Source organism: Schistocerca gregaria, chromosome X (assembly GCF_023897955.1).
Source record: "Schistocerca gregaria isolate iqSchGreg1 chromosome X, iqSchGreg1.2, whole genome shotgun sequence".
NCBI classification, from domain to species: domain Eukaryota; kingdom Metazoa; phylum Arthropoda; class Insecta; order Orthoptera; family Acrididae; genus Schistocerca; species Schistocerca gregaria.
In genome coordinates, this window is record NC_064931.1 from 471746655 (window position 1) to 471773558 (window position 26904).

The window sequence follows — 26904 nt, forward strand, 5'->3', positions numbered from 1 at the left end:
AAGTGTATTTTCCTGTAAAATGATGACGATAATAGGATGCTGTCTTCACTAATTAGTAGCCTAAGCAATGGGAAGACAAAAATATACACATTTGCACAATTCTCTAACAATAAATTGACAGTTCAAGAGCTATTTGGATGACGCATACACTAGTACGGCAAAAGATGATAGATGATACTGCCTGATGATAACTGACGGGTCCTTCTCCTTGAAATTTCGCCCTTGAGCGGTTTCCCTTAGAAGTCCACTTCTCTCATTACTCACGTAGAAAAGTGAGAGGTGGGTGGTTAGGTGAAGGAGTAGTGATCGCAAGAAAACAACCTGCAATGCCATTTCTGGTTTTTGATTTTCTTAGAGGTATTCGGCGCGGTCAGCGGCACTTTACAGACGCTGAAATATAGCTGATTGATGCTTTTCGTAACGGTTTGCAGAGAGCAAAATGTTATGGTAAATACTTGCTTGAGACAAAGGAGAGAATTCTGCTACTCATAGGTCAACGCACGCTGATAACTTGTTTTTAAATTTAATGGTTGAATACTTCACAAGCTGAGGTTGCATGTACGTTTTATTGTGTAATGACACAGCGTATTCACCAATAAAAGCACGGATACCTCGATCAGAACGTTAATTAGAAAAATTATGCAAACACTTTCGGTAACCGCTGCCGTGCGTGGACACATTCTGTCACCACCCGTCTTTCTTCATGTTGTAACAGCTTGTGTCACACTTTATTTTATTTCCTATATCCAGCGAATTATTGCATTGGAGACGTTCAATTCAATAAAAAAAATAGTACGCGCGAGTACAATTTCATATATCATACGAAGTGTTTCGTCTATACTGGCATGCCATAGTGTAATAAATTATTTTTCCATACAGTGTGAACATTAATAAAACGGGCAAACTGCAGGGACGGATTCCTTACTGGAAATGGAGAAAAAAATATCCTATGAACGGGTGTCCGGAAATACATCGTTGCGATGGTAGATAGCGCTGACGAATGAAAGTTCCTCTGACAACGTGCCGTGTGTTCTTTCTGTTTTGTAGGCTGTGTGATTGACGTAGTGTACTGTAAGCAGCAGAACTGTCCGGTATTCACGTCGGGAACAAGCGGAGATGGCGTTTGTGTAAGACCTGGCATATGGAAACGGTCGAGAGGGAGCACGACTATAGTAAAACACATTCACAGACACCAGCCGCATCACACAACAGTTCAAGCTCTTTTTGGCGTTTGTGTGATCATGGGTCCTTCCAGACAGACGAACGTGGAGAGAGATAGAGGACTGCGCGTACACTAGATATGGAGGACCGACTTTTACAGGATACTGAGACGAATCTTAGTACAAGTTCTAGGAAAGCGGCCCGCCAACTTGGAGTATGACAAAGTACGATTATGTGCATCCTACTTGACAACCGCTACTATCCCTATCACCTGCAACGAGTACAACGATCATCAGCAGCGGATTTCCCTCGACGGGAAAGATTTTGTCGATGGTTTTTGCAACAGTTATAGAATTTTTGTCATCAGTCCACTGTACCGACGAAGCAACTTTCACCAGAACTGGCATCATCAGTCTGCATAATAGTCATCTGGGGGGGGGGGGAGGGGGTACAGACAATCCTCGTGGAATGTCGAGGCATCTCATCAGCATCGGCTCAGCATCAATGTGTGGACAGGGAGTCACTGGATTTCCTGCGGAATACTCTGCTTCGGCTGCTTTAGACCGCGCCTTTAGCAATACGGTAGGTTATGTGGTTCCTGCATGACGGAACACCACCCCACTTCCGCATTACAGTTCGCCGCCACCTCAACAACTTCTTCCCCGGACGTTGGATAGGACACGGAGGCCATGTAGCATGGCCTGCTAGATCTCCGGACTTAAATCCCCTGGACTTTACCTCTGGGGGCATATGGAAAGCGTTGTGCATGCTGAATCAGCTCCTGACGTGCAGATCCTTCAACAGCGTGTCACGATGCCAGTGACGCCATTCGGAGAGAGACCGGAACGTGCGAAAGAGTGCGGCAATCTACGATACCACGTGTGAACGCGTTTACTGCATCCCTGGGAGGTCACTTGCCCATCTATTGTGACGTGGATGCGACGAAGCTCTATACTGCGTTCCGGGACGATTTGGTATCGTTGCACGCAACCCTCCATTTCCGGACAGATGTTCATAGGAATTTCCTTCTTCCAGTTCCAGACAGGAATCCGTCCCTGCTGTTTGTCGGTTTTATTACTGTTCACCCTGTATATGATATTGCGAGTTTTACAAACAATTTTGTGTTGAGTGCAATCGCAGGTGTGAATATATGCCTTGTGGAATGAAAACCGCAATCAGTTGTATGTAAGATATTTTATTAGCAAAACAAACGGTTACGTAGCTTAGAGCCACACCTTCAGGTGGATATATAACTTATATGATAACCAAATGCCGGCTGGGGTGACCGAGCGGTTCTAGGCGCTACGGTTTGGAACCGCGCGAATGCTCCGGTCGCAGGTTTGAATCCTGCCTCGAGCATGGATGTGTGTGGCGTCCTTAGTTAGGTTAGTTAGCTTTAAGTAGTTCTAAGTTCTAGGGGACTGATGACCTCAGAATTTAAGTCCCATAGTGCTCTGAGCCATTTGAACCATTTTGAACAATTTGTCTGTACGCTCACTTGGAGGGTTACTATTATTTGGACACTGAATGCTGAGAATGCTGGGTCTTCTATCCATCCTCACATTTGGTATCATATGATGGAATTTATATAATCATTTGAAGATGTGACTCTAAGCTACGAAACCGTTTGTGGCCCCAAATAAAAGATTTTACATACAGCTGTTTGCGGTTATCATCCCACAAGTTGCGAGTTTAACATTATACTGCAAAGTGAATTCAACCATTTACATATTAATCACATTTCTAATGGGTGAAACTCACTTGAAAATATGGGTTAGTAACACTAGGTGGTGCATTTCTATTCAGGTTTAACGAGATATGTACGAATTATTCTTCCTGTCCCTATCGCTGCCGCAACCATTAAAGCAACTCAACCTTGACACAAGAGTACTTGTCACTAAAGCACAGCGGTTAAAGCAGACTGGATTGGGTTTCCGCTAGTTCGGCAAGCTTGACGAGACCTGCTTAGCATGCTGCACCTGAAACGGATTGGGTTGCGCTGAAAATCCAATTTGACGAGCCAGGTATATGTTTACGCCAGTTTTGTTGCGGCTCATTTATCATAACGATGGAAGCAGCAAAATGAACAAACTACACTAAAAGAAAATTCAGGAGAAATTAAGAATGCAGGAATATATACCAGTCATTAAACAGCGCAAGTCCATCAGGGGAAAAGTTGTCGTATGGTTACGAGGCAACTTCAAATAAATCTGTTGGTGCCTCGCAATGCAAGTAGTGTAAGAACTTACTAAACCCTCATTCGTCAGCCTCGAGTATGTTACGACTTGTCTATAAATTTTACCAGCAGTTTCGTCACTCTATAAATATTTTGAAGGAGGACAAACTCTTAGTGGCTGATACTTGTGGGGATGTGTGTGCTATAAGGACTTGAGACCATTTAGCAGTATATAGGCTTCTTAAATTTAGGATGAACGTTGACTGAAATAGAAACAAAAAATATGGCGCACTGGATATTAAAAACCACATTCTGGTAGTATGCAGCGTAGTGCGAAGAAAGCTTAGTATGAAAGAAAAACTTTTTCTTTCAAACGTGTACTTTTTAGACTAACATACTAAGAAAAACGAACTTTATGCACGCTAAAAATCATTTGGGTGATTCAAAATGAAATATTTGGGCTGCTTAGAATGAATTCAGCCATTCTGCAACATAAATCCTGGAAAAATATTTAAAATTAGTGTAACAGGGATCATATTTGGCTGGAATACACTAAAATTACAGAAACTAGTCTCCAAAACCTTACTATGGTTGGGGTTGCGGCATAATAGAAATTTCAGGCTCTTAGGTGCAAAGAATCTCGAATTTCAGAAAGGGTTCTCATTACTACAGAAAACATGTATGAGAGGTGACCTTATGATGGTTGGAAAAACGATGAAGTTGCAGAGAAAACCGTTCATATCGAAATAAATAAATAAGCCCGATATTCGCCGAAAAAGAAACAAAATCTTCCATTTTCCTGCCTGCAATGACCTAGAACGAATACATATTTCATTGAGTCTCATCTTGAGACATTCGTGTATTTTTATCAGCTACCAAAACCTACATATAACACTACAATGAAAGCGCACAGAGCCGGTCGCGATGACCGAGTGGTTCTAGGCGTTTCAGTCCGGAACCGCGCGACTGCTACGGTCGCAGGTTCGAATCCTGCTTCGGGTATGGATGTGGGTGATGTCCTTAGGTTTAAGTAGTTCTAAGTTCTAGGGGACTTATGACCTCAGATGTTACGTCCCAAAGTGCTCAGAGCCATTTGAACCAAAGAGTACAGAATAGAGTACTACGTTGCGTAGCACAGCGGGAAGACGGGCAGGCAAGCAAGCGTGCTTTGTTTGGTCATATCTTGGCTTCAATGGTAGCAAAGCAGCCTGCCCGTTCTGCTGAAAACGTGCAGGAGCTTGCCTGCCTGGTTAACAGGCAAGCATGGTCAGGTTAACAAACACCTCTGGGTTTGACAGTAGAGATAAGCCTTTGAATAAAATTTTTGTACACGTTTAACACACTGCGCGCCAGTTACCCGAAGTTGTTGTTGACGTAAGAAATGGTTCAAATGGCTCTGAGCACTATGGGACTTAACATCTGTAGTCATCAGTCCCCTAGAACTTAGAACTACTTAAACCTAACTAACCTAAGGACATCACACACATCCATGCCCGAGGGTTGACGTAAGTCTAAGGATGAAAGTGGTTGTCTCCGTCGGCGAGTCTGGCCTATTTTCCACCTCTCATGTAGGAATTTAAACTAATGCTACCCAGCAGTGAAATTAGGAAACCAGTTTCCTTATCGAACAGATGCCATTGAGCATATAGTGGAGTCGCGGGATTATTAATATCTTTGAAGGCGTCATACCAGTTGGCAAAGAACAAATGCGTATTTCATGTGTCAAATAGCTTTCATGTGTGGCTAAAATGCGAAAAAACTGAAGAAAAATATTTTGATACAGTCATTTTCACACCGAACAGCGTTGCAAATAACACCAAAAGCTACAACGGAATATATTTAGAATAATGCACCCTCCTTCCTATGAATTTTCAGATGAGAACTGTATTTTTATTTATTGAATTAAGAAGTTTTGTGAAGCAACGTATTTTTACTGACCTGTACATGAGGATGCAATCCAATTAAGAAGATAGTCCACGTGAGGGACGCTGCCGTGGTATCATGTCCCTGTAATCAAATAATCAATTTAACCTTATATGCCAACATTAAACTACTCTTTTTTTAATGGAACCGCATTAGTCACACTTTCTTGAGTAAATTAGATTCGCTATTGATATCTACTGACCTCAAACATGAAGGTGTCCACTTCTTCCCTAATATCGAGGTCTGTTAGTTGTCCGGTTTGCTCCGCCACCTCAACAAGAAGATCCAGAAGTGATATTCGTTTGGCTGGAACAAAGTTTGAACGTGACAAATTCGTACAGAAAACGTCTTTTCTTCGTGTTACTTGTTGGCAGCATTTTGAAATCGATAGAGTCTGAGAATGTTTGGTACATAGCGATGGGTGTGCGTTCAACATTTCATTCGGAAACTCAACAAGAGCATCATATAACACGGTAAAGTACGAAAAGGAATCTAAAAATTAGATTGTATCTGGATTTCAGACTGAAGATCCGTTTTATAGAGACTGACTCACTTAGTGAAGTAAGTCCAGCTACGCGCACTATTCCGTCGCTACGTGCATTTGTGTGATAAAATCCTCCTGTAGTTTTACAGCAATAGCATACACGATAGACTTCATGCTATCTCACAGAAAATAGTCAAAACGTGTATTACGTGGTGGCCGGGGTGGTCGTAGAACAGCTGCCCCTCCATTAATCCTAACATGTGGGTATGTGACCTCCAGATGTCTCCGCACATTCACATCAGACTCAATTGTACCATAGTATTTTTGCAACCAAGTTACCTGATAAACCCACACTGGCATTCATCCAATGAAAGACGAAGAACATCTCTGAGTAAACTGAGGTAGCTCGGGCCTGTTACCCTTGTTAACATTAGATACGGCACAGTGAAAGGATCACAGATTATTGCAGCCCATATGCTAACAATGAACCTGTGTTGGTTACTTTTGACCATGTTCGGCAGCCCAAGTCAGTGTTGTGCGAGTTCATAACGTGGTCTCGAGCGAGCGTGCATTAACCACTGAACAGCCCTCAAGTCGGGATTTAGAGCTGGAATATGCAATGCTGTAAGTACCACTTCACAAAATGTACTTGTCATAATTATGAAGTTCCTCACTACTGTTGCCTGGACATTCTGTAAATGGTATGAATGCAGCTGTTGGTTATAGACAATACTCTAAATGTTAATATGAAATGGGTGCACTGGGAGATGCTGGTAGATGGTTCTTATGAAGTGTTTGGAAACGTCCTCCTAAACGGCGATTTTCCGAACTTAGGGTGGACATTCGGCATCCGTTTTGGAGAAATAACATTATACTTAAATGAGGAATATTTGATACAATATTTAGAAAGTTTCTCAATATGACACAGTACTATGGTATGTACAATGAAACCTAATACAGAAAACGCACTTTGCTGTATGTACATTATAACTTTTTGGAAACAACCCAGGCAGAAAACACAGTACCCTCTTGTAACTTTTTCATCTCTCTTAGTCCTCTTTCAACAACTGCTTCAAACATCGAATTGTGAGGAGTATTTCTGTTTTGAGATCTTTCCACATACAATCTGCAGCAGCTCCGCGCTGCGCGGCTGGGCATATGCAAACAGTGTATTAGCCATTTTGAGACTGGTGCCCGTCACAATGCGTCTACGACATCACTGCACTAGTACACAACACAGTTACACAATTATAATGAGAGCAAAAGACTGCGAAAAGATTCAGCGCACGTACGGGAACGTTCTACGGCCAGTCTGTGACTCCATCTTACACTGATGGCTAATGGTTTGTATAGCTAATCCAAACACCTAGTACAATCAGAAGAAACTTTGACACCACCATTCTCAAACGTCGATGATCCGCAGATCCTAAACTATGTATTTTTGGACATGTGTTCCCTCAAGAAAAATGATCGGTTTGCAGTCCCAAGCGTTGTAGACGTTTTTCTTTTGTTTCTGAGCACAGTATATCTCGGTCCGCTGCTCGTGGTCGTGCGGTAGCGTTTTCTCCAGTATGATTTGACTTCAGCCATCTGGATGATAAATTTTTGCAGTCGTGATTTTAGTGGTTCTGCCCGCGTTATGCGGAAACACTTGGGATGTATTTCGTCCAAACGTTTTCAGCAACCTGAGCAAACAAACGCTCCTTTAAGAGTGGTAGGATCATGTGTTATGTGCCTCTGACAAATTGCATCTTTTGTGTACTTTATTTCAAAATGATAACCATAACGCCGGCCTGTATGGCCGAGCGGTTCTAGGAGTTTTAGTCTGGAACCGTGCGACCGCCATAGTCGCAGGTTCGAATCCTGCCTCGGGCATAGATGTGTGTGATGTCCTTAGGTTAGTTAGGTTTAAGTAGTTCTAAGTTCTAGGGGACTGATGACCTCAAAATTTAAGTCCCATAGTGCTCAGAGCATTTCAAAAAATGGCTCTGAGCACTATGGGACTTAACGTCTGAGGTCACCAGTCCCCTAGAACTTAGAACTACTTAAACCTAACTAACCTAAGAACATCACACACATCCATGCCCGAGGCAGGATTCGAACCTGCGACCGTAGCGGTCACGCGGTTCAAAACTGAAGTGCTTAGAACCGCACGGCCACACCGGGCGGCTCAGAGCCATTTGATCCATAACCATGACGGTTAGAAAAGTCGAGCAGTAATAATACGCAAGTAGTGCTCTATTGTGCAAATCACAGAAAAACTGTCCAGTCTACTTTTAGATTCGCTGCTGAAATACATCACGGCACATGCGCCCCTTTGTATGTGCGTCTAAGTTTCCGTTGGCTTACGATTATCCGTTAAAATTTGCACGTTGTGACAAAAGTTAAAACTCTATCTCTTAAATTCCTTGTTTGAAACACAAGGAATTCCTTCCTTGATTATTTTAGTATATGTTTAGTGTCGCTACTTATTTTCTTTTAGAGCAGGTCAAAGACCAACCTGCTGTCGAAGAGATGCAATACCCTGGCGACGCGAGAAGACGCCGCAAACACGTGACACGTTCGTTGCAGATACCCACCAGAGCGCTATAAATCCAATGACAACGAAACATCAAGCCAGTTGCTGTTATGTTCTGAAGTCATTAGTCTCGCGCCCCACGACATTAAGGATAACGGCCCTGGTTGCTCACCAATTCCCCTGGCAAAGTGTTTCGGACTATTTCTTTATTTCTTATTTTCTTTTAGTCTGTTATCTAGGTACAGCGTCGTAAATGAATTGGTGTATATGAAAATAACATATAATATTTGAACATAAAATTTTAGATTGTTTAGTCGAATTCAACATTATGATACTGTTCAAGGATGGGGAAGAAAATCGACCTTGCCCTTTTCAAAGGAATCATCTCGGCAGTCGCCTGGAGTGATTGAGAGCAATCACGGAAACTCTAAATCAGGACAGTCAGACGCGTATGCAATGTGTCATCCTCCCGAATGCGAGCCCATTGCGTTAACCACTGCACCCCCTCCCTCGCAGTGGCAGACTGACGTCTGCGGCGTAGGCTTTCAAAAAGCGGGAATGACCTGCGCATTTTTCCAGTCACTGGGAATGCTTCACTAAGGTGCATTAGCGCTAGAAAAGGAGCAAGTTGTTCCATACCCTGCGTACAATCGTGTAGGTTTCCCTTGAGGTTCATTCGCTTTTCTTCTGTTGAACAATGTCAGTTGATTTTCTATACCGCCATCAATCATCTTACGTTTTGACGTCGTTCAACTATTTTAAGCGGGAACCACAGTACAGCCTTTCTCAGTGAAACAACTTTGGAAAAAGAAATGTAGTGTTTCGTCTTCTCTCCGTCAGCCTCTATTTCAGTACGGTTGTTGACAGTTTATGGACACCGAGTGTCTGGACAGATGTTTTTGATCTGTTTACTAATTTAACATGAGGCTAAAGCTACAGAGGATTTTCTGTCAGATCGGTAGATAGAATTTGACTTCCGAATTCGTTGAAACGTTTCACAGATGGGTCTCTTTAAGGTAAGTTTAGTTTCATTCGAGTTTTGTTCGTCTGTGAGGCTTTGGTGAAGTATAAATCGACAGTGAAGTCTAGTTTGCTTTCAGAACAGCTTCCTAACACGGTTGTTAAACCACGATGGGTCTTTCTCATCCCTCACAACTTTGCTCGCCACATACCTGCCCAAGGTTTATTGTACAATGCTCGTAAACTTTGTCCACTTATTCTGAACATTTTCAGTCTCAGAGGTGAATTTTTCAGGTTGACCACTCAGTTAATCTGAAATCTGTTTGGTACTTGCTAAACAGCAATATTTTCCCAAGTTTCTTTTCATTTCTATTTACAGCCTCTGCTATAACGACCTTATGATAACTGATTCCGTGTTACGTTACAATAATATTCTTGATGACCGAGTGTTGCAGTTTCTTCTTCGTCTTCATAATGTGTCTGCGGTGGACATTCCCGTCTTCCACAATGACAACAACCGTGTTCACAGGACTGCACTTATACGCTCCTGTTTCGACGTACACTCAGGCATCCTACTATACCTCGACTGCCCCGCTTAATCAAATGGTGCTCTGAGCACTATGAGCCTTAACTGCTGAGGTCATCAGTCCCCTAGTACTTAGAACTACTTAAACGTAACCAACCTAATCACATCACACACATCCATGCCCGAGGCAGGATTCGAACCTGCGACCGTAGCGGTCGCGCGGCTCCAGACTGTAGCGTCTAGAACCGCTCGGCCTCTCCGGCCGGCACCTCTTAATCACCCGATCTTTATCTCACAGAAAACGTCCAGGACTATTTGGAATAACGGGTGAAGTGTAGCAATCAGCTTCCCCGAAATGTGATAGCTCTACGAGATCTAATCATCAATATGTGGCTGCATCTGGATTTGGCATACCTGAAGAAACATGCGGACGCTCTCCCTCTCTAAATTTAGTGCATTATCAATGCTAGAGGTGGTGAACACACGGTATTATCGTGAAGTATCCAGGGGACGATTAATTTTTGTAAGGTATGATTATCAGTAAATCAGATACTCATGAGTTTATATAGTTTTTAATAAAGTTGGAGAAACGTGGAAAAATTATCTGCTGTCGCCAGTGTAAATCAGCCAAGTGACTAAAACTTATTCTGGTGCCACACAACTGAAAGAGATTTCCTCTTTTTTTGCAACACTTGTTTTAAGTTTCGTCACAAAGGTTGCACACTGTTTGTAAAATGGCGAAACACATTGGTGTGCCAAACTTAAGGACGAAAGCAACTTTTGCGTGACGTGTTACTGCAGATTAACAAAGCTCGGTGAAACTTTGACCATACATAGAAAGAACTGCTACCGTACAGTACGCGGTAGCGTTCTCGCTTCCCATGCCCGGGTTCCCGGGTTCGATTCCCGGCGGGGTCAGGGATTTTCTCTGCCTCGGCTGGGTGTTGTGTGATGTCCTTAGGTTAGTTAGGTTTAAGTAGTTCTAAGTTCTAGGGGACTGATGACCATAGATGTTAAGTCCCATAGTGCTCAGAGCCATTTTTTTACTGTACAGTACAGATGGTCACTGGAACACATACGCAATAAGACGAACAGAAATGACACTTTTATTCAAAGACAAAAACTACGAGGGTCACTCCAAAAGAAATGCACATCTTTTATTCTACATGTTTGAAAGTTTTACAGTGTGTAGATACATCCTTTAGGAACAATATTTTCATTTCTCCACATAATTTCCATCCTTCTCAACTGCCTTACGCCATCTTGGAAGCAACGTCTGTATACCCGCACGGTAAAATTCTGGACCAACCTGTTGGAGACACTGTTTGGCAGCGTGCACAAGGGAGTCATCACCTTCAAACCTTGTTCCACGAAGAGAGTCTTTCAGTTTCCCAAAGAGATGATAGCCACATGGAGCCAGGTCTGGACTGTAAGGCGGGTGTTTCTATGTTGTCCATCCGAGTTTTATGACCGCTTCCATGGTTTTTTGACTGACATGTGGCCGTGCATTTTCGTGCAACAGCAAAATGTCCTTCTTTTGCCGATGTGGTGGAACACGACTCAGTCGAGCTTGAAGTTTCTTAAGTGTCGTCACATATGCATCAGAATTTATGGTGGTTCCACTTGGCATGATGTCCACAAGCAAGAGTCCTTCGGAATCGATAAACACCTTAGCCATAACTTTTACAGCAGAAGGTGTGGTTTTGAATTTGTTTTTCTTGGATGAATTTGCATGACGCCACTCCATTGATTGCCTCTTCGACTCTGGTGAAAAATGATGGAGCCATGTTTCATCACCTGTCACAATTCTTCCAAGAAATTCATCTCCACCATTCTCGTACTGCTCCAAAAGTTCGCTGCATACCGTTTTGCTTGTTTCTTTGTGACTCACTGTCAACATCCTCAGAACCCAACTGGCACAAACCTTCTTTAACGCCAACACTTTCAGTATTCTGCAAACACTTCCTTCCCCTATCCCAACGTAGCGTGACAATTCGTTCACTGTGATGCGTCTGTCAGCAGTCACCATTTCGCTAACTCTCTGCACATTGTCTGGAGTGTGTGCCCGCTTTCATCACGTAACCTGCTTGCCCACCGACTAACTGTACTGCGATCGGCGGCAGCATATCCATACACCTTTTTCAACCTGTTGTGGATGTTTCCCACTATCTCGTTTTCACAGCATAGGAATTCTATGACAGCACGTTGCTTCTGACGAACAAAAAGTGTAGCAGCCATCTTGAAGACATGCTGTGATGGCGCTACTCACGGGAACAGGTTGAACTAAGTTTGAAAACAAGCGGGAAGGATGTATCCACACAGTGTAAAACTTTCACACATGCAGAATGAAAACTGTATTTTGACAAAAATAGTGTGAATTTCTTTTGGAGAGACCCTTGTACAATGAAGTTTTCGCAATTTACGATGGTCCCCTGGACATTAGAAAAGCGGTGTGTGATCACCACGGATAACAGTTCATAGTCAGCGACGTGGACCCATGCTGGGTTCGTATGGAGTTCCTGTTGAAGGGCGTTCCATGCTTCCACCAGCACGGTTGACAGCCGCTGAATGGATGACGGTGGATGTGAAAGTGCTGAAATACGTCTCTACAAAGCAAAATACAAGTGCTCGATGGGATTTCAGTGGGGAACTGCCAGGCCTGTTCACTCACCGAACATCCTCTCTCTCTCCAAGAGCTCCTCCACCTGACCTGCTCTATGTGGTCTCGCATTGACGTCCATAACAATGAAATCATTTCCGAATGCACCACAGGAAAGGAGCACATGGGGAATGAGTACGGTGTCACAATAACATTGACTGATACATGTACAGTGTTCGAAGATTTGGAGGTCATTTCGTCCATGCAGTATTATGCCTCCCCACACCATAACACCTGGACCACCAAAACGATCATGTTCGCAATGTTCCTGGGTGCATTACTTGTTCCCGCCTCTCCCCACATGAGAATACGTTCAGTATCGCCGAACATGGTCGGTTTGGTGGTCCAGGTAATATGGTGTGGGGAGGCATACGGTTACATGGGTGTACTAATCTCGACATCTTTGAATACGGTACACTCACCAGTCAACGTTATTGTGGTGCTATACTCATTCCCCATGTGTGTCTTTTCGTGGGTGCATTCGGCCCTGATTTCATTGTTATGGATGACAGTGCGCGACCGCATCGAACAGCGCATGTGGGGGAGCTCTCTCAACAACAGGACGTTCGGCGATTCGACTGGCCTGCCCGTTCCACCGGCTTAAATAGCATCGAGCACGTGTGGGGTACGGTGGTTAGACGTACTGCAGCACATCCAAATGCACCAACGATCAACCAGCAGTTGTCTATCTCGCTGGTGGAGGAACCTACCACATGAACTCTTACCCAACCCTGGGGCCAGCATGGGAGCACGTTTCAGAGCGTGTACTATTGTCCGTGGTGATCACACGCTATATAAAGAACACGGCCTCCTCTTTTATACTGTCCTGGGAACCATCATAAATCGTGGTGACTTCAGTCTAATTACTGTCTTTGAACTAAAGGGGCATTTCTGTTTGTCTCATTGCGCATTTCATTCACTTATCTTCCGCTCTATGCCATATAAGTTCTTTCTGCGTACGGTCCAAGTTACATCGAGCTTTGTTACTTTCATGCGAAAGTTACTTTCTTCTTTAAGTTTTCCAAGTCAGTGTAATTCCGTTTTCCTTGCAACCTCTGTGTCCCCTCCCCTCACCCCCCGCCCCCCAACACCTTGAGAATAGTTGAAGAGTTGTCACAGGTGAAGGGCAGGGCAACTGCACTCCACACTTTCGGCATAAACTGTCCTCTAACTTTTGCTAGTACTATTTCGATCAATAGTAAATTTTTTTATGACAACACTGTAACAGGTTGAAGTCATGCATCATGAAAACGTATGGTTCGGATTTAAATAAAATGTAATGTTGTCTTAGGTACCGACGTGTTAACTTCTGGATAGCCCTTTGTTGCTAGTTCAGCGATGGTGTATACAAAGTTTTTGGACCTAGTCTTCCAAAGTCAGCGTTGTCAAAACTGCGCCTGCAATATACGTATATGGGTATGAATTAATGGATTTACTACGTTTCAGCTAGAAATGTGAGTCTCTGTGGCAGAAATCTCACTTTACAAATAAATTGTGACTGACGCATGAAATCTAATATGAAAGTTTTCTGATCTTACCTATTTCGCACGACGACCAAGCATTTTTTACATTTTTTGTTCTTTGTTTGATTACTTCTATGTTTCATGTGTGCAGGCTTTCATAGTCAGTCAGTTTCTATAAAGTTCTTTATTGCAATCCCTAACGAATCTCAGTTGCATATTAGCTCAAACGTTCGTTCTCTTCATAATATGAAGCGCTCTAAAAGTCTAAATAGTTTCATCGATACCTGCACGCTATTTACAGTATGAGGTATCCATTTATGACAAATAGACCAAGAAAAATAAAAGATAAACTAATAATAAAAATAACTTACATTTCAGATTTTTCCTTTCATTAGCATTTCTTGACCTAAATTCCTCTTTACGCTCCTTTATTATCTGAAAAGAACAATAAAATTGCATTATAATTCAAAATTTGTTCTGATGTATCAAATTAAATGCAAACACACCAGTTACTGATCTGAACAACAGAAAAGCTTCGCGATGAAAAATGAAATTTTGGGTTAGGTATCTACCTCCTATTTCGTTTTGCAGTAGGAGACAGAAAGGAATTACTTATTATTTTCCAATATCACTGAAAAATCTTAATGGAAAATGCAGAAGACAGTATATTTTCATCACCTTAGTGGTTTTGTTTCAGCCAGTTATCAGAAAGAAGCTGAATATCGAAGCAAACCGAATGGACTGCAAAGTTATTAGATACTTACCGTTGACACTTACGTGCAGTTCATAAAGAAACGAGAGTTTCTAAAGGTTACATTCACCAAATTTGAATGAAAATACGAGGAGACTTTAAAAAGTAAGATACACGTATATTCCCACGCTAGGACCATTGCACAACTACAGTGGCACGTTGCCAGAAGCGAGAACATGTTGTAGGTTTCCTGCAGACGCAGACCTACATCACAGTGTGGCAGGGAAATGGCGAAGCAGCTGGAAACGTAACTCCAAAATTGAAGTACCCGGGATAGTTCTTGTGAACAAAACGTCTAAATTGCATACAGTTTCACCATGAAATTTTGGTAATATATGGACCAAATGCAACGTCGCCTCCAGCCGTAGTGATATGGCGCCATCAGTGTGACCAAGGCCACACAGCCGTAGGTGATGCTGATCGGGAAGAAAGGTCATCGACGTCGACCACAGACTTCAGTGTCCACGCAATCGAGAAACTGATTATCAGCAATCGCAGATTTTCCGACGATGAGGACGTTCACACGATGGTTCTCGAATGGTTCCCTGACCAACGAGCGTATTTACACCTATGATGGTTCGTCAACAATTATTTACCACAAGTAGCTGTTCCTTGCTTTTGTTACATATTTTTTCCTGCTGAGTCAGCAAGTCAACATGTTCTGCAATGTTCTAGCGAGCCATATTTCAGTAGCTCGACAAGTCAAGACAAGTTCAGGTTTGCAAATTGCATAGTCAGCGAGTTCAGTTTTGAAGATGCCTGCCCAGAGGAAAGGCCATGTGTGTTATATTACGCCAAGCCCTGAGACAAATGTATTGGTTTTCATCACCTGCGTGTGATCGCTGTTGTTGCGGAGTTAAGTGTTTTATGTTAGGTTTTAATAAAAACATTCACTTTATTTTCAACATACATCAGAACCTTTGATGGGAAGTTGAAGTTAACTCTCCCTGAATTGCATCTTCTCACGATACTCTTTGTTAAGCTCTTGATGTCACAACATACGGTATAGGCCCTCACCTTGCTATTTACCAGTAGCATTGCAACATGACAGAGTCATTCTCTCTGGAATTCTTTGTGTATTGTCTGGATGTCTTTGTTAAAAGAATGCAATGCACTTTTTGCCAGGTTTCCCACCTCCGAATGGAGTATCCAGTTTTATCTCTGTAACCAGTTTGTGGACACTGTCTATTAGTTGTCTTCTCTTAATAGGGAATCTATTTTTCTCACTCTCCAAGATCTGCTTAACTAACAGATGTTCACATTTTTACCCTGTATATAGAAGGGAGCCCATATGTCTGAACTAAACTGTGGTGTCGCCGCCAGACACCACACTTGCTAGGTGGTAGCCTTTAAATCGGCCGCGGTCCGGTAGTATACGTCGGACCCGCGTGTCGCCACTATCAGTGATTGCAGACCGAGCGCCGCCACACGGCAGGTCTAGAGAGACTTCCTAGCACTCGCCCCAGTTGTACAGCCGACTTTGCTAGCGATGGTTCACTGACAAATTACGCTCTCATTTGCCGAGACGATAGTTAGCATAGCCTTCAGCTACGTTATTTGCTACGACCTAGCAAGGCGCCAGTATCCGTTCTATTGATAGTGTGAATCATGTACCATAAAGAGCGACGTTCTCCATGTATGGATCAAAGTTAAGTATTCCACCAGCTACGTCCGTATTTCTCAATTCTAATTCCCTTGTCATGTTGCAGACCTCACGCCAGCCTGCGTGAGGTAGAACGCGTGCATTTCAGCCTCCTTTAGAAAAACACGGTTGGCTCTCCTGCCAACCACAACATAAATATTTTTCAGAATTATGATAATCAGACTTATTCTGGAAACTCTGTGCAGTTTATTAGCACTCACTATGGGCATCCTATTTTTTACAGCTACCAAAGGTTGAAGAATTTGATTTGTTGCATCCTTGATAATCTTCTTTCCCTTCTCTTTCCTCATGCAAAGTTACTTCGAAAACTTAAACAAAATGGTATTCTAAACAGCAAAGCAGTGATAGTTGACAGTTTCAAAGAAATATGCGATCAGAATTCAAATATTATGTGCCAAATCATGACAAAAGGTGTCAGCTACTGCATCTTAAATACTATTCTCACATCCAATGGATGTTAGCTACGGGATCTTTAAACTGTATTGTATTAACAGAAGCTGACAGGATATATATGCAGTGGGTGTCAGATACTGGATCTTAAATAATAATCTCTCACAGTAAGCTGACAGGGGTGCATTAGCTGCAGCAAATGGCCAGCTACTGGGTGGTTTCACCCACAGGACGGCGTCAGCTACAGGAGTGCGATAGCTATTGGGGATGTCAGCTACTGAGCATGTCACCTGCGGGGGGTGTCAGCTACTTCAATGTCAGATACTTGATCTTAAATAGTATTCTATCTCCAGACGCTCCCAGGGAATATGTGCAATAGATGTCGCTACTGGGTCTTCAGTAGTATTGTTACCAGAAGCTGACAGTGTGTTTGGTTTGTGCAGTGAGTGATACCTACTGGATTTTAAGCTTATTAGACAAACCAAATTTATTGTCAGATTAAGTCTGTTCGGTTATGTGATAATGTACTGATATACTATCACGAGAGAGTGTTTATAAGTCCTAAATGAAAAAGTGATGAAATCACACATACATTGTAGTGTCCACTAGGTATATCTATGAAGCGAGCTTAGTGTAGTGCACATGCTGCCAACAGTGAATTAGGTTTTTGATGTGAACTTATTATAATGAATTCACCGAGAAACGACTTATGAATTATTAAATAACTGCCTACTTGTAGCCTATTAGAATATGTATCAAAGCAACAATCATAATGCAGTTAAAAGCTCAATAATTAAGTTAACCATATGTACACTCTGTTTACGCTCTTAATCTAATCTTGTAGCTTCTATGTCAATGATAATCTGTATCTGCTCACGTTAGAAGTTTCAGCATTTCAAATCTAGGCTTGCTTACACTTTGATGATATCGGCAGTTTTTCATCATCATTTATACAAATAAAGAGCGAGTTTTGTTTACTGAATTAGTATATGGTTTTTGATTTGACTACAAAACTATTTAAAATCCAGTGGAGTATCGGTAATTTTGGTATTCTTACGCATTTCTGTTTCTGTAGTTAAACACTGATATTTATCCATTTACGCTACAGTTGTCTTCTTTGGGCTATAGTTGTATAACATATTATCAAGTTTGACTTTAAGCTCAAGGACTCATGAGTTACCCAGTGCCAACGATTCTCTCTTGTCTCCATAGTGTCTAATATTTCGTACTGCTCTGCCAATCAAATGACAATTATTTTGAGATCATGACAGAATTTGACAAAATTCTTTTTGGAATAATCAACATTGACATAAAAAGAGTGTCGTGTTCAGTTCGTACACACATGGCTTAACTTTCTTACTGTATGCAGAAGAGCTGTCGTCCGAGCTTAATAAAAAAGCTCGTAATAAATCTTACGTAAAATGCATTTCTACTTTCTCGTGCGTCAGTTCCATAGCGAAAGTGAAACTTTGAATAAATTGTTAATATGTTGTATTGCATCACAAAATCCGAATGTTGCATGAATGGAAACAGAGAATATGGGAATAACTGTTGATGAAATTACTGAATAAGCTATGTACGTATGAATTTCGATTAAAGGATCTTAATCAATAGCTGTTACACATTGTGGATTCTGTACTGTAGAAACAAATTCTCAATAGGAACTTACAGTTTTCCTATAAGTTTTTCTAGAGAAAGTACAAGAATATGTGTTATGTTGTTTTAAAGTATCTGAGGGTGGCCTTCATCCTCTTTGTAATCTACTAGTTCTCGCGGATCTGTTTCACTGTGTTGTATTTTTTCACTTTAAAGGTTGTTTCCAAAGCATGGTGTCATTTGTAGCTCACGTAAGTGGTAATGAGGAAAATTTGCTGTGAAATTCTGAAAGACAGGAAATCAATGTACACCGTAAGGCGCAGATGGAGAAGATATTGTCTGAATAATGGATCAGGCACATCACTTGTTCGGCGAAATTTTGAAGCGATACAACATTGATTTGCAGACATAACCACAGTTAACCATCTCAGTCCATCCTGATACCATAGTCAGACAGCATTTGCATTACGCAGTGTTGTATGCTGCTAACCACATTTGCAAATGTTGATTGTATCTTAGAGAATATCATAATTAACAGTGAAAATCTGACACAAATGAAAGTATGAAGCAAAACACCTTTCCAGTTAATACGCGTCCCCAAGTAAGCAGTTTGCGAGATGACTGAAATCATGGTTAAATGTACGGCACAGATTACACATGATGCTCACTCTTGTGAGACACTCATGCTGCCGTGCCGCCACAGACTGACTGGTAAAGCAGTAACTAGCTCGCCATGTTCAAAAAGTTACTGAATTTTACGTTATGTTCAAAATATTAATTTCGCGTAAATTGGCGCCATGTTTAAACGTTTCCTGAGCGATTTGTCGGATGTTTTAAAAGCGCTCCATTACTTATCCTCATCAGCAACGCTATGAATGTAGGTTAATTATATAAACGATGCTTTGCTACATAATTCATGGTTTTATAAACCAGTAAGGAAAAGACTGGGTGGCTTTTCTCGCGAACGCATTTGGCTCGCTTTGGCATAATACGACATACATGCCAATTCCTTTAGGCAGACAATCAACAAATCTGAACTCGCTGAATATGCTTTTTGAAAGAACCAACTTTCTGCAAATCAGCGAGCCCTTACTTACATGAATTGCATAACCTATGCGTAGACATCTAATGCCACATACGTCCAAAAACCTACTGACAGACTGTCGAATCTCTGATACGCAGAATGACTGATGTACTTCTTTATAAAGACAGACAGCGGTTCTAGGCGCTTCAGTCAGGAACCACGCGGCTGCTACCATCGCAAGTTCGAATCCTGCCTCGGGCATGGATGTGTGATATCCTTAGGTTAGTTAGGTTTAAGTAGCTCTAAGTTCTAGGGGACTGATGACCTCAGATGTTAAGTCCCATAGTGCTTAGAGCCATTTCAACCATTTGAACAGACAAACAAGCTATTAACCAGGTGGCCATTATGCTGTGGCTTATCAGTGAATGTATAAATACGAGACAGCTACTACTAGAAGTAAGTCATTAGTGTTGCTGCCTCTGTCTTCTGCGTGTGCGTCATCGAATTACAAAAACGTGGAAGCATAATATGCACTACCGTCAATAAAATTTATATTTTGGTTATCGATTACTTGTAATTGAATAAATAGCCATTTTCAGCAGTGCGAGCTTGTTCATTCATACTTTATTTCAGAAGCATCTAAGACATCCTCTTTGACTGCAACAGAGACAATCCCCTTGAAGAACACTAGTTGCTTCTGTCAGTTTTATTCTAGAGTGGACAACACCCTACTACAAGCTGACTATAACTTCAGTGGAATTGTTGATGGAAAATCACATCAACACATTATGGCCTCAGCCGGTGTGTATAGGAGATAGTACAGAATTGTTATCGCCCAGTTATTCCTTGAAAATTACGTGTCTTCGTGAAGGGTTTCGAAAAAGTGAAGTGGATAAAAGACTTGTTGCTAGGATATGACGTGCTTACCCTTGAGGACAAGCGTTTCCCCCTCACTTCCTGTGGTCTGATCGAAAATGTTGTTGACAAATACGAACTATCGTGTGCTGAGTTAAATATGAAGCTGTTGAAACAATAGGATGGTTGTCACTTGCAAGATTTTGCATACGATGCCAATGAGAGGAACGAATCTTATTGTTCAATTGAGAGAAACGTGATTTTTTATAGTTAAATTTTATCTGCACTCGGATTTAAAATGTGCGCTGCAAGTTAACTGTGATTTTAGTGTACGCGTGAAAATGTGATTTATTGTGTGAGTATATATATAAAATTTGTTGTTGTTGTTGTGGTCTTCAGTCCTGGGACTGGTTTGATGCAGCTCTCCATGCTACTCTATCCTGTGCAAGCTGCTTCATCTCCCAGTACTTGATGCAACCTACATCCTTCTGAATCTGCTTAGTATATTCATCTCTTGGTCTCCCTCTACGATTTACACCCTCCACGCTGCCCTCCAATGCTAAATTTGTGATCCCTTGATATCTCAAAACATGTCCTACCAACCGGTCCCTTCTTTTTGTCAAGTTGTGCCACAAACTCCTCTTCTCCCCAATTCTATTCAATACCTCCTCATTAGTTACGTGATCTACCCATCTAATCTTCAGCATTCTTCTGTAGCACCACATTTCGAAAGCTTCTATTCTCTTCTTGTCCAAACTAGTTATAGTCCATGTTTCACTTCCATACATGGCTACACTCCATACAAATACTTTCAGAAACGACTTCCTGAACATTAAATCTATACTCGATGTTAACAAATTTCTCTTCTTCAGAAACGCTTTCCTTGCCATTGCCAGTCTACATTTTATATCCTCTCTACTTCGACCATCATCAGTTACTTTGCTCCCCAAATAGCAAAACTCCTTCACTACTTTAAGTGTCTCATTTCCTAATCTAATTCCCTCAGCATCACCCGACTTAATTCGACTACATTCCATTATCCTCGTTTTGCTTTTGTTGATGTTCATCTTATATCCTCCTTTTAAGACGCTGCCCATTCCGTTCAACTGCTCTTCCAAGTCCTTTGCTGTCTCTGACAGAATTACGATGTCATCGGCGTACCTCAAAGTTTTTATTTCATCTCCGTGAATTTTAATACCTACTCCAAATTTTTCTTTTGTTTCCTTTACTGCTTGCTCAATATACAAATTGAATAACATCGGGGAGAGGCTACAACCCGGTCTCACTCCCTTCCCAACCATTGCTTCCCTTTCATGTCCCTCGACTCTTATAACTGCCATCTGGTTTCTGTACAAATTGTAAATAGCCTTACGCTCCCTGTATTTTACCCCTGCCACCTTTAGAATTTGAAAGAGAGTATTCCATTCAACATTGTCAAAAGCTTTCTCTAAGTCTACAAATGCTAGATAAGAAGGTTTGCCTTTTCTTAATCTTTCTTCTAAGATAAGTCGTAAAGTTAGTATTGCCTCACGTGTTCCAACATTTCTGCGGAATCCAAACTGATTTTCCGCAAGGTCCGCTTCTGCCAGTTTTTCCATTCGTCTGTAAAGAATTCGCGTTAGTATTTTGCAGCTGTGACTTATTAAACTGATAGTTCGGTAATTTTCACATCTGTCAACACCTGCTTTCTTTGGGATTGGAATTATTATATTCTTCTTGAAGTCCGAGGGTATTTCGCCTGTCTCATAAATCTTGCTCACCAGATGGTAGAGTTTTGTCATGACTGGCTCTCCCAAGGCCGTCAGTAGTTCTAATGGAATGTTGTCTTCTCCCGGGTCCTTGTTTCGACTCAGGTCTTTCAGTGCTCTGTCAAACTCTTCCCGCAGTATTGTATCTCCCATTTCATCTTCATCTGCATCCTCTTCCATTTCCAGTACATCGCCCTTGTTTAAACCTTCTATATACTCCTTCCACCTTTCCGCCTTCCCTTCTTTGCTTAGATCTGGGTTTCCATCTGAGCTCTTGATATTCATACAAGTGGCTCTCTCTTCTCCAAACGTCTCTATAATTTTCCTGTAGGCAGTATCTATCTTACCCCTAGTGAGATAGGCCTCTACATCCTTACATTTGTCCTCTAGCCATCCCTGCTTAGCCATTTTGCACTTCCTGTCGATCTCATTTTTTAGACGTTTGTGTTGCTTTTTGCCTGCTTCATTTACTGCATTTTTTCATCCCTCAGGGCTACCCATTCTTCTTCTACTATATTTCTTTCCTCCATTCCTGTCAATTGTTCCCTTATGCTCTCCCTGAAACTCTCTACAACCTCTGGTTCTTTCAGTTTATCCAGGTCCCATCTCCTTAAATTAGCACCTTTTTGTAGTTTCTTCAGTTTTAATCTACAGTTCATAACCAATAGATTAAGGTCAGAGTCCACATCTGCCCCCGGAAATGTCTTACAGTTTAAAACCTGATTCCTAAATCTGTCTTACCGTTATATAATCTTTCTGATACCTTTTAGTATCTCCAAGATTCTTCCATGTATACAACCTTCTTTTATGATTCTTGAACCAAGTGTTAGCTATGATTAAGTTATGCTCTGTGCAAAATTCTACCAGACGGCTTCCTCTTTCATTTCTTCCCCCCAAATCCATATTCACCTACTATTTTTCCTTCTCTCCCTTTTCCTACTGACGAATTCCAGTCACCCATGACTATAAAATTTTCGTCTCTCTTCACTACCTGAATAATTTCTTTTATCTCATCATAGATTTCCTCAATTTCTTCATCTGCAGAGCTAGTTGGCATATAAACTTGTACTACTGTAGTAGGCGTGGGCTTCGTGTCTATCTTGGCCACAATAATGCGTTCACTATGCTGTTTGTAGTAGCTTACCCGCACTCCTATTTTCCTATTCATTATTAAACCTACTCCTGCATTACCCCTATTTGATTTTGTTTATAACCCTGTAATCACCTGACCAGAAGTCTTGTTCCTGCTGCCACCGAACGTCACTAATTCCCACTATATCTAACTTTAACCTATCCATTTCCCTTTTTAAATTTTCTAACCTACCTGCCCGATTAAGGGATCTGACATTCCACGCTCCGATCCGTAGAACGCCAGTTTTCTTTCACCTGATAACGACGTCCTCTTGGGTAGTCCCCGCCCGGAGATCCGAATGGGGGACTATTTTACCTCCGGAATATTTTACCCAAGTGGACGCCATCATCATTTAATCATACAGTAAAGCTGCATGCCCTCGGGAAAGATTACAGCCGTAGTTTCCCCTTGCTTTCAGCCGTTCGTAGTACCAGCACAGCAAGGCCGTTTTGGTTAATGTTACAAGGCCAGATCAGTCAATCATCCAGACTGTTGCCCCTGCAACTACTGAAAAGGCTATATAGACTATTTTCGTTTGTGACACGTAGCTTGTAACGCCACAGGAAATAAAAATCAAAATTGCAGGGTAGCGCCTCGAGTGCTGCACATGAGTCACTGCCCGAATTAGAACGTAGACAGGACAATTTTCTTGTATGAAAGCCCATTGCTGTAGATTCAGAAACCCATTTCGTTGCCAGAGTTTATCATTTACGGGATATCTGGCAAATATATTTGTTTTACATAACTTTATGGCAGGAAGTTATTTCTGTTGACACAGTCTTCAGTTAACCTAGCCGGCCGAAGTTGCGGAGCGGTTCTATTCGCTTCAGTCTGGAACCGCGCGACCGCTACGCTCGCAGGTTCGAATCCTGCCTCGGGCATGGATGTGTGTGATGTCCTTAGGTTTAAGTATTTCTACGTTCTACGGGACTGATGACCTCAGAAGTTAAGTCCCATAGTGCTCAGAGCCATTTGAACCATTTTTTTTTTCAGTTAACCTAAAGAAAAAAGTCATGTGCGCCAATTATCCGTGGATTGTGTAAGCTTTGTTCTGTCCGTAATTGTATGTTAATTATTTTCGTATCGTAGTTTCTGAAGCGTAGCTATGGGACCAACCAAACATTTGCCTAAAAACGATTGCAAAACAGACTAAAAATAACTCTGACTGCCTAGTGTAGCAGATCAACAGACGTTAATCCTCCGTGCGGTTTCTATCTGGGTCTCGTTCACCTCCCTGTCTCGCAGACTACCACGCTGAGCATTAAGGTATACGAACAGATCGCGGCAGATTCGAAAAATGATCCGTAACTATTGTTAGTGTTACTGTTCACAAGAGTTAAACCACAAATGTAAACTTTCTGCTGTTTTGTCGGGTGATGTATGTCATTTTTAGTCATTGGTATTTTGGTAGCATCAGTTATCTTCGGGCAAGCCACAAGAAATAATGATCCAAATTTCAGGGCAGCACACTTATCGATAAATTTGATCACGTTCTTCGAGTTTATGTTGATTTTCATCGTAGTCTGGAACCATTTTGTACATTTCTCAACCAACTTTTGTTTCATGTAATTGATGAATATGGGTTCTCGAATTCCGAGACAACTGTTTCGCCTGCCAGCAATGCCTTAAACGACCACCCATATTACACTTTGTTACGGCCTCTACTGTGGCATTCGTTCAACGGAAATAATAGCTTTGCCCTTTTCAGGTCAATCCTGTCTTAATATTCATAATCAATTTTCACTCCGCAGCAGAGTATATGCTGATATAAACTTCCTGGCAGATTGAAATTGTGTGCCGGTCCAAGACTCGGACCTGGGACAGTTCCTCCAGAGATCTAGTCCTGAAAGGTATCCCGAGTAACTTCTAGAAGTGTGGATGGTAGAAGATAAGTTACTGGCAGAAGTGAAGCTGTGATGGTGGGTCGTAGGTCACGCTTAGATAGCTCAGTTGGTATAGCACTTGCCTGTAAAACACCTACGTCACCGGTTCAAGTTCCGGTCTCGCACATAGCTTTAATCCGCCATGGGCACTTTCAGGGTGTCTTTTCAAACGTTTCAACTAATTTTTTCGAGTTGTCTACGAAGTGTTCCTCACTCAGACTACTTTCAAAAGATCACAGGTAGATGTAATTACACTTTATTTGAACAAGTGAACTTCCAACACAGTCTGCTGTTTCTGATGAAGTAAAACAAAAGAAAATAAATGTTCTCCAGAAATTCTTAATATTACGAACGAGAAGTTCGTCACAAACAGTCACTCTACAACGAAAAGAAAATAGATTCTTGAGAGCGTAGATTCCGTTGTCTTGAGCACTGAAAAGTGTAAATTCAAAATGGTTCAAATTGTTCTGAGCACTATGCGACTTAAATTCTGAGGTCATCAGTCGCCCAGAACTTAGAACTAATTAAACCTAACTAACCTAAGGACATCACACACATCCATGCCCGAGGCAGGATTCGAACCTGCGACCGTAGCGGTCGCTCGGCTCCAGACTGCAGCGCCTAGAACCGCACGGCCACTCCGGCCGGCAGTGCATATTAACTGGTGTCCAAAATTAAAACAACAATTTTTTAAGTTTGCGTTTATTTTGTCACAAAACAGGGTAAATAGATGACAGTAAAGTAGAAACAATAAAAAAGTCGTGTGGCGAGGGCCTCCGTCGGGTGGACCGTTCGCCTGGTACAAGCCTGTTGAGTTGACGCCATTTCGGCGACTTGCGTGTCTATGAGGATGAGATGATGATTAGGACAACACAGCTCCTACTCCCTGGTCGGAGAAAGTCACGGACCCAGCCGGGAATTGAAACCGGGCCCCTTGTCATGACATTCCGTCGCACTGACCACTCAGCTACCGGGGCGGACAATAGAAACAATGTAAAGAATACATAACGTAAACAACTGCAACTTATATAACGGCAGACAAAAATGTTCTTAGTTTTTTTTTTCCAACTCAACGGATTTGCACACACATTCCGGAAGCTAATAAATGTTCTCGGCGTGGGATGTGACCATCTCTGGCAGCAATGCAGGCCTGACAACTCACGGGGCATGCTGTGTGTGATGTCACAGTTTCATGTTGAGGCAATAATGCACTTTCTTCCCGCAGAGCTACTCACAAGTCTTGGAGAGTGGTTGGTGAATGTTGACGTGATGCAAAAACTCCCTAGTGCTTCCAGACATGCTTTATGGGATTAAAATCGGGATAGCGAGCAGGCAACGCTATGCATGCAGTATCTTCCGTTACCAAGAAAACATCAACCACCAGTTCTCTGAGATCGAGCATTATCGTCCATCAGTGCAAAGTCTGGGCCCACAACACTTCGCAACAACCGCACATGAGGTGCCAAGATCTCGTCGCGATACATGACAGCAGTTAAATCTTGCCGATTCGCCTGTACAATTTGATGAAGAGATACTAGAATGGTCAACATATTCCCTGCCCACATTATTAATGATCCTTCTCGATATTGGTCTCTTTCCACAATGTTTGGATTCAGAAATGCTAATGCGTCAAGAATTACTGTCCAGATCGAATCGGGACTCAGCTGCGAAAAGAACATTGGCCCACTGTTCGACCGTCCGTGTGGTATTTTGACGACTCCGCTCTAGACTTACCTTCTGTGAAGATGCATCAGAGGTACACAACTAGAAGGTCTCTGACAATAAAGGCTACTCTGCCGAAGCTTTCTGTACACCGTCTGTCCCGAAACACGTCCAGTGGACGCTGCGAGATCAGATGCCAGTTGCCGTGCAGTATTGAGGCGGTACCGTCGTGCCCTTACGACCAAATAACGGTCCTCTCTTTTTGATATCACACGTGGTCGGCCTTGTACTGATCTTCGGGGTATGGTTTCGGTCTCTATTAATTGTCGC

At 42.1% G+C, this 26904-nt stretch overlaps 1 protein-coding gene across 1 annotated transcript in view; it reads right to left on the reverse strand.

Annotated features, from left to right (window-relative positions):
• Window positions 1-26904, reverse strand: part of LOC126298352 (cytochrome P450 4c3-like) — a 163571-nt gene that overhangs the window by 20473 nt on the left and 116194 nt on the right. Inside the window, exons 7-9 of the mRNA XM_049989648.1 lie at window positions 14242-14305; window positions 5463-5566; window positions 5276-5344 (exon numbers count right to left, since the gene is read on the reverse strand). Of these exons, the coding sequence (XP_049845605.1) occupies window positions 5276-5344; window positions 5463-5566; window positions 14242-14305 (237 nt within the window). The remainder of the gene's footprint in view (window positions 1-5275; window positions 5345-5462; window positions 5567-14241; window positions 14306-26904) is intronic.